The sequence below is a fragment of the Arachis ipaensis genome, chromosome B06 (genome assembly GCF_000816755.2).
Source record: "Arachis ipaensis cultivar K30076 chromosome B06, Araip1.1, whole genome shotgun sequence".
NCBI lineage: Eukaryota > Viridiplantae > Streptophyta > Magnoliopsida > Fabales > Fabaceae > Arachis > Arachis ipaensis.
Genome location: NC_029790.2, coordinates 131,442,273 through 131,451,256, shown reverse-complemented (window position 1 = coordinate 131,451,256; position 8,984 = coordinate 131,442,273). Strand labels below are relative to the sequence as shown.

Here is an 8,984-nt window from a genome sequence, read left to right as displayed (position 1 = left end):
TTAAAAATAATCATATTTTTAAATTTATATCATTATGATTACCAACGTAACCTTTTCTAAATATATCCTCATACCACACGTTCCGTTTCCTCTCATCGCACCCTCGTACCACGTCCCATTTTTTCTTATGACGCCGCTTCCGCTGTCTCACAATCTCCATGCCGCTGCTGTCTCACGATCCCGGAGGGCACCGCCACGTACAACGCCACCGATCGTTGACGCTCCATCCTTCATCGCGTTGCGGCTCCGAGCACAGAGACACCTCCTTCCATGACGCGCAGTGGCATCCACCCTACCCCATCATTTGCGTCGCGCAGCCTCACGGACCACCGGTGCTGCATCCATCGCGGCGCAAAGGCACCTCCTTCCGCAACGCGGTACACCATCCACCCTCCATCAATAATGTCACATAGCCTCACGGACCACTGCTCCTCTCTCCATAATTGCCGCGCATACAAGTCGGACACCATGCAGATCTTTTTCTTCTGTCATTCTCTTATTTTTCTTGTAATTTGGATATTTTTCGTTGTGATTTGGATGTTTCTTTTGAAATAAATAGTTCTTTCTCTATGAATAACCTTCACTTTTTTCTAATGTTATTTTGTTTTGGTGGATGTTTTTTTATTGTACATAGATATTTTTTAGTATAAATTTTTGTAGATGTTTCTTTTAAATTTGGTAAATATTTCTTTTTATTGTACATGAATGTTCTTTTTTAGGCTAATTTTTTTATATTGATTAAATATATGTGTAATACATTATTATTGGAAGATTAGGTTTTTTTTTTTTTTTGATATGGTGTTTTATTCAAATCGGACGGTCCGATTTGTTTGAAGAGAAAAATAAACTACAAATCGGAGGGTCCGATTTGTTTGGAAAAAAAATAAACTACAAATCGGAGGGTCCGTTTTGTATTTTTATTTTTTTTATTTTTTAAAATAAAAATCGGACGGTCCGATTTCAACATTAAAATTTTTTTTATTTTCGAAATCACAAATTGGACCGTCCGATTTGTGATTGTTTGTTTAAAAAAATAAATAAATAAATCGGTGCATCCGATTTGTACATCCCATACCAATGTGAAACACATTTCTGGTCACAACTTCTTGTTATACACTTTTCTCTCTCACACATAAAAAATAATAAGCGTCTTTTTTATTGCAGGGCTGAAGCCTGGCGTTGCCGGCAATATTAACGGCGTGACAGGAGAGAGAGAATAGAGTGACTGCAGTGAAAATAAAATAATAAAAAAGTTGTATACCTGGAACGGATAAAGATAAATAATTAGATTTATTATGTTTAGTGAATCTAAAGTATAGTCCATTATTCACATTATTTATATTTTTGTTGTTTATCTAACAAAATTGTATTTATTGCATGTACTCTTTTTAGGGGAGTAAATCCTCTTCCGTAAAAAAAAAATAGATGGTGTCAATTATAATCTTTCATTCTTTATTTTTCTTTCTCTCATATTTAATTTTGGTCTCACTTATAAAATTAATGATAAAAAATGACACTTTATTTTTTCAAATATTTAAAAAATTTGAGGGAATCTATTTTCCACCTTTTATGTCATCTGAATTATTGGAAAATGATCCTTAACGGAATATGGGTAGATAATTAAGTTTATTTATTAGGCATGTACTTTGCCAAGCATAAATGCTTAAGGATGCAATTGTACCTCTTTTTACATTTAATAAAAAAAAAAAGGAGAAAAAATCTAAAATAAAAAAAAATAACAAAACGCAGCTCATTTAGGTTATGTTACTTTTACTTTTTATTTAAAAAAAGTTAACGTGACTTAACGATAATAGAAAAGTGGCCAAATAGATAAAAAAATATTAAAATTATTCCTGTGACTGAAAGACTAAGAGTTTAAAGAAGAGTAAAGTAAGAGTAAAGAAAAAGTAGCATCTATCAGGTATGGTTCACGAGTTCACGCACTAAATTGCTAGCTTCTTTCACTATCTCTGGTGCTGGGCTTATTACCTTCTCAAAAACACATCGATTCCTCGCTTTCCAAGTGCTCCAACACAGTGCCGCTATGAGGAGGGTCTTTTGTCTACCGTCGAATTGAGCCGCTGCCCAGGATAAGACTCGTTGCCACCAATTGAAAAAAGTTTCTTCTTCTCTCATCCATAGGTCAGGGGTTATTAAGTTTAGGCTCCATATTATTGAAGACAGGGGGCATTGGAACAAAGCATGAGAAATTGATTCAGCCTTCAACATGCATCTTGGACAAGTGGCAGGAGTGGATGCGAACCAGCTGTGAACTTGTTGCAACACTGGAAGCTTTTCATGAAGACTTTTCCATAGAAAAATCTTAATTTTATGTGGTAATTTCAATTCCCAAATGCTATTCCAGACTCTGTTGTGTATGTTCTGGGACCTCAATGAAGTAGGAGAATGAAAGAATCCATAAGCAATTTTGTATCCTGACCCAACTTCATATATACCTCCCAGCCCTCCATCTTTCTTTGGTCTCGTCATTGTGTCCCATTTAATCCAAACCATGCTTCGTTCTGCGCCTTTTTGACCCCACCAAAATTGCGAGAGCATGCTATGAATCTCAGTCAACAGCGTGTCCGGGAGCTTGAAACAAGAGAGTGTATAAATAGGAATCGCCTCCCCCACCGCTCTCAACAGCGTGTGCCTGCCACCTAATGACAATATACTTCTTTTCCAATCCATAATCCTCTTCTGAACTTTATCCTTGATAGCTCCAAATGTTGCTTTCTTTGATTTTTGAACTATAGAGGGCAGTCCCAGGTATTTGTCTTGTGCTCCGATATGTTCAATATTTAGTGTCTGAGCAACTGCTAGTCTTGTGTTCTGAGGAGTGTTGTGACTAAAAAAGATAGCCGACTTATTCAAATTGACTTTTTGCCCACTAAAACCCTCATAGGTCTCTAGCAATTCTAGAATGCTTTGGCTTGTATTAGGTGCGCTCTTGCAAAAAAGGATTGAATCATCAGCAAACAAAAGGTGATTAATTGTTTGGCATCTCCGATTAACTTGAACTCCTTGAATTAATCTGTTTTGCTCTGTCTTGTGTAGCAAGAAGGAAAGTCCTTCTGCACAAAAAAGAAAGAGATATGGAGATAGGGGGTCACCCTGTCGGATGCCCCTATTTGGCCTAAAATAGCCAAATGGTTGACCTTCCACAACAACAGAGTAAGAAACAGTCGTTACCAATTCCTTAGTCTAGTTAATCCATTTAGCATCAAACCCCAGCTTATCCATAATATACCATAAAAAATTCCATTCAACCCTATCATAAGCCTTGCTCATGTCTAGTTTAATAGCCATCTCATGCTCTGCCCCACTTCTCTTATTTTTCAAATAGTGCATACATTCGTGGGCAATTAGAATATTATCTGAAATGAGTCTTCCTTTGAGAAACGCACTCTGATTTGGACTTATAATTTTATTCATAATACCTTGTAATCAGTGCACCATAACTTTAGAAATAATTTTATACACAACTGAAGACAAACTGATCGGTCGTACCTGAGTCATGTCACTGGCATCTGGCACCTTTGGAATCAAACAAATTTGAGTATGATTGAAGCTTTTTAAAATTCTGCCACTGTGAAAGAAACTTCTCACTGCCTTAAAAACGTCACCTCCAACTATATCCCAGAAAAAGTGAAAAAACTTAGCTGTAAACCCGTCATCACCAGGAGCACCCTGAGCATGAACACTAAATGTAGCTCTTTTGACCTCGTCCATAGTTACTGGCCTTTGGAGCCTACGGTTCATGGAAGCTGTAACCTTAGACTCCAAATCCTCTAAGTATGGATTCGGATCAGCCGAACAAGAAGAAGTAAAAATATCGCAAAAGTATTCCTCAGCTACCTTTGCAATATCCTCCGGTTTCGATGCAATCTCATTGTCCCTCCCACTAATCTCCAAATTCTGTTCCTTCGCATCCTTGATTGAAATTTCTGGTGAAAGAATCTAGTGTTCTGATCTCCTTCTTTTAGCCACTTGATTCTAGATTTTTCTCGCCAATAGCTCTCTTCTTTCAAATATGCCAGCTCCAACTTCTCTTCCAAACTGGTAACCTCCTCTCCCCCATTGATTCCAGCCACCCGCAACTCCTCTAGTTTAGCTTGAAGATCCTCAATTTCTTTCCGGGAGTTTGCTTTGTGAGTTTTCTGCCATTAAACTAGTCTATGTCTACAAACTTTCAACTTTTGGGCCAAGGAGAACATAGCCGAGCCTACAACTTTCATTCTCCATACTTCACTGACAATTCTCTTGACATCCTCTTCTCCACACCAACGTTCCTGGTATTTAAACCGCCTTTTACTATGCCAGGATTGAGGTTCGGTTTCCATCAAAATTGGAGCATGATCCGAGCCTGACTCTGTGAGCCTGTGTACCACTGCATTCGGAAACTTCATCTTCCATTCCATCCCAACTAAATAGTGGTCAAGCCTCTCCTTCACCAAATCCTCTCCTTGTCTTCGATTTGTCCACGTGAAAGGGTGCCCCACCATTCCAATATCCACCAATTCGTTACTGTCAATAAAATTAGTGAATGTTGCAATGGTGGTTGCTGATTTTTGGCCTCCACCCTCCTTTTCCGCTTGGCTTGTTATAGCATTAAAATCGCCTGCTATTACCACTTTTTCTTCCAGGTGTTGGCTCATTGTTGTAAACATAGCCGAGCCTACAACTTCCATTCTCCACACTTCACTGACAATTCTCTTGACATCCTCTTCTCCACACCAACGTTCCTGGTATTTAAACCGCCTTTTACTATGCCAGGATTGAGGTTCGGTTTCCATCAAAATTGGAGCATGATCCGAGCCTGACTCTGTGAGCCTGTGCACCACTGCATTCGGAAACTTCAACTTCTATTTCATCCCAACTAAATAGCGGTCAAGCCTCTCCTTCACCAAATCCTCTCCTTGTCTTCGATTTGTCCATGTGAAAGGGTGCCCCACCATTCCAATATCCACCAATTCGTTACTGTCAATAAAATTAGTGAATGTTGCAATGGTGGTTGTTGATTTTTGGCCTCCACCCTCCTTTTCCGCTTGGCTTGTTATAGCATTAAAATCGCCTGCTATTACCACTTTTTCTTCCATGTGTTGGCTCATTGTTATAAGCTCCTCAAACTGTAAGGATCGAATTTGTTCTGAACAACTCAAATGGACACCAATGAACGCCCATACCTCACTGCTTCCGACTTCCTTAATTTCGGCTGCCACAAAGAATTCTCCACTGCTAATAATTTGAACACTGATGCTGTCCTTCCAAGCTAGCACAAGTCCTCCTGCCACTCCTGCCGGGTTAACAATATGCCAGTTTTCGTAGCCGCATACCCGAAATTTTGCTTCCACCTGTCGAGATTGGTTCTTTGTTTCACTTATAAACACAATCTCGGGGGAGTGAGATTTACAGATCCCTTTTAAGGTGTGAATTGTCAGGGATCTCTCCAAATCTCGACAATTCCAAACTATAGTTCTCATGGCGTCTTGGGTGCCATTTGTAGGCTGGCACCCTCCACCATCTATTCAACTGCATTTTCATCTTCTGTTCTTGCTTTTGCTTATGATAAACACTTATATCTCATCCTTAACAGAACTTTTTAATATTCGATTACCTACTATTGTTCCCAACACTACTGGGTCGATTTCAGCTTAGCAAACTCCCATTAAATAAAAGGTTTGATTAAAATTAAAAAATATAGGAAAAAACAAATACAAATTTTTTTTTGGTGTACAAAACAAATACAAATATTGATTCATACACAGAAATACAAAAGCAACTTGTCTCATGGGCCTAAATACCTGATAGCTTGGGCCATTGGCTACGAACTTTGCATGAAATCCTTAAATCATAAGCTCAGCCCTCACGAATCATGATTCAAAAAGCCCAATCGTACTCAATCGGATACGAATTACATGAAATTTGTTTATTTAACTCGATAAAAATTATAGAAACAAAAATAAATCAAATGCAGTACTTTTTCTATATATATATATTTTTTAAAATATTATTTATACATTAAAATTAATCTTTAATTTATATATATATAATAAACTCTCACATATGTTTACTATTGAGTTAAATTTCAAAATGGTCCCTGAGATTGGCGTTATGCACTAAAATCGTCCTTGAGATTCCAATTGCACTAATTACGTCCCTGAGATTGAAAAAAATGCACCATATTAGTTCCTGGCCCATTTTTTATTAGCGACGTGATGACATGGCATAATGATGTGGTGACCAGTGACACGTGGCATGCTGACGTGGATGGTTGTGCCACGTGTCACAATTTTATTTGGCCGCGTGTCTGTTTGTGCCACATGTCGCAACAGTATTCGTCCACGTGTCATCCATTATATCATCACTCTATATGCACCAAATTAGTCCCTCACTTTGCATTAAGTGACTCATTTTAGTCCCTGAAATTGAATGTCGTGCACCAAACTAGTCCCTTCACCAATTTTTTCTCATTTTCTTTAAATTTAAAATTTTAATATCTTGGATACACTAATTTCAATTCTAATTTTTCATATATCGTTTAAATACAAGTGCTTTCATAAAAATTTTTAAGATTTTAGTTTTAATTATATAATTTTTTTTAATAATTTAACATTGGTAAATTTTGTAATATATAAGTATGTTATTATAAAAAAAATAATTATATGATTGATTAGACACATTTTTTTCATAAAAAAACATGTGTTTTTAACAAGAAATTAATAATTAAAATAAACATTTTTTTTTCTTATGGAATACACGTTTTCGTTATGTATAAATGAGCTAGATTGAAGGCACTTTAAGCACTCTCACTACCATCTTTGACTTCTATAGTCTAGACGAAAGAGGCCGAAGATGATAACGAGGGAAGCTTGAAATGCCTTTACGTCAACTCTAAGACGACGGTTATTAGGGGTATCCGCAAGAAAAAAATATTTTATAAAAGTACTGAAAGAGGTCGGAGATGGTAGTGAATGTGCTTGAAAAGCCTTCACGTCAACTCCAAGTCGGTGGTTAGGGTATTCGCAAGAGAAAAAATATTTTATAAAAACACTTTTATTTGAAGAACATGTGAAAAAATAGAATTGAAATTAATGCATTAAAAAATATTGAGAGTTTTGAATTTATAGAAAAAAAATGAGAAAAAACTGGTGAAGGGATTAATTTGGTGCTCGACATTTAATTTCAGGGGCTAAAATGAGTCACTTAATGCAAAGTCAGGGATTAATTTGGTGCATATAAAACGATAACATAATGGATAACACGTGGACGAATACTGTTGCGACACGTGGCACAAACGGACACGTGGCCAAATAACATTGTGACACGTGGCACAACATCCACGTCAGCATGCCACGTGTCATTGGTCACCACATCATACCATTACACGTGGCTAAATCATGAAGTGACACGTGTCACTTACAATCCACATCATCATGCCATGTCATCATGTCGCTAATAAAAAATGAGTCAAGGACTAATATAGTGTATTTTTTTCAATCTTAGGTACGTAATTGGTGCAATTGAAATTTCACGGACGATTTTAATGCATAACGTCAATCTCAAGAACCATTTTGGGGTTTGACTCGCTTACTATTTGATTCATCTATTTAGTAGCAGGCTCACTCACACTAATTCACCCGTGACACCATGGACACCGCCAAAAAAAACACCTCAGCGACTCTCAAGTCCCGAATCCAAAACGGCGACGTCGTCTACGGCATGTCCCTCCTCACCTTCTCCCCAACCGTCGCAGAGATAGCCGCACTCGCCGACTTTGACTTCGTCCTCATCGACATGGAGCACGGCCACGGCGGCCTCCCAGAAGCCCTCCCCTGCCTCCACGCACTCGCCGCCGCCAAAACCCCAGCCGTCGTCCGCGTCCCCGACAGCAGCTCCTCTTTCTGGGCCCGCAAGGCCATCGACCTCGGTGCCCAGGGAATTGTGTTCCCTATGATCCAAGACCCCCAATCTGCCGCAAAAGCGGTGTCGTTTTGCCGTTCTCCTGTGAGCCCCGCCGCGAGGGCATCCCGCTTTGGACTCGACGGCCACTGTCAGAAGGACCTGCTCATCATATGCCAGGTCGGTATCAATATGTTGTATGTTTACTGTTACTCACTTGAATTAGTTACTTATTTTAAATTAGTTAGTTAGTTAATTTTTTTGATAAATGCATTGATTGTGAAGTATGTGTTCCTGTATGGCATATAGATTTATCTGGCTTTTTTTGTATTTAGCTTATTTAAGTCACCAAAAATATAGATTTATCTATTGTTGGATTCGTAATTGAAAACATATATCCGAAAGAAACGGATTTTGAAATGTGTATTTTTTCTGGTAACTTGAGTGTTGTTTAACAAATTGTTTATCACTGAAGAGTATGAATTTTAAGTCTATGATAGTCATGAATTGAGTTATAATCAAATTGCTTTAAGCGAATTATCAATGTCAATAATTAATGATTATACAATTCCAACCATTCTAACTAAAAAATAATAGAATATAATAAAGTCGAATTTTAAGCTTTTAGTTGTGAAGAGATATAAAATTATATTTGATAGATGAAATATGGATATACACTAAATTAGTATATAAGTGAAATTTTAGCTACAGTTAACTTCATGTAAAATTAATAGTTAAGCATTATTAGATAATAATTTAGTCAAATCTGTTAATTTATTTAACGATTCTCAATTATCAACTTCACATAAAATTATCTATACTTAAATTTTTATCATTTTATTTTTTTTATCATAAAAAAATTTTTATTTCTACGTTCTTTGTATCTACTTGTTCTTAAGTGTCTCGTTTTATTTCTGTCCTTAGAACTAAACATAGCCATATAGATCAGTGTGTAAGTGTGATTTATTTTGAAGAGTTTTATGTACAAAATAATTTATAAGGGATGGGATATCATTGGATTTATAATAAAAAAATGAGTTTGGGTAGAGATATTTATTAAATATGTTAAAAAATAAAATATT

General features: G+C 37.0%; 2 protein-coding genes across 2 annotated transcripts in view; one reads left to right on the top strand and one right to left on the bottom strand.

The window, feature by feature from the left end:
- LOC107647664 lies at positions 1,918 to 4,691 on the bottom strand. Its single transcript, XM_016351721.1, has 4 exons — positions 4,248 to 4,691; positions 4,038 to 4,160; positions 3,511 to 3,933; positions 1,918 to 2,949 (listed from the first exon to the last, which is right to left on the bottom strand). Exons 1-4 carry the CDS (start codon positions 4,689 to 4,691, stop codon positions 1,918 to 1,920), a joined length of 2,022 nt encoding a protein of 673 aa, XP_016207207.1.
- The window catches only part of LOC107605409 (2-keto-3-deoxy-L-rhamnonate aldolase), a 2,632-nt gene continuing 1,251 nt past the window's right edge, over positions 7,604 to 8,984 (top strand). The window contains exon 1 of the mRNA XM_016307288.2: positions 7,604 to 8,082. Within this exon, the coding sequence (XP_016162774.1) occupies positions 7,651 to 8,082 (432 nt within the window). The 5' untranslated portion in view covers positions 7,604 to 7,650. The remainder of the gene's footprint in view (positions 8,083 to 8,984) is intronic.

Coding starts and splice junctions, on each gene's coding strand:
- LOC107647664 (XM_016351721.1), bottom strand. CDS start 4,691: ATGGAAGTTGTAGGCTCGGCTATGTTTACAACAATGAGCCAACACCTG. Junction 4,161..4,247: donor TCAAGAGAATTGTCAGTGAA/GTATGGAGAATG, acceptor GTTTAATGGCAG/AAAACTCACAAAGCAAACTC. Junction 3,934..4,037: donor TGGAAGAGAAGTTGGAGCTG/GCATATTTGAAA, acceptor ATTTCAATCAAG/GATGCGAAGGAACAGAATTT.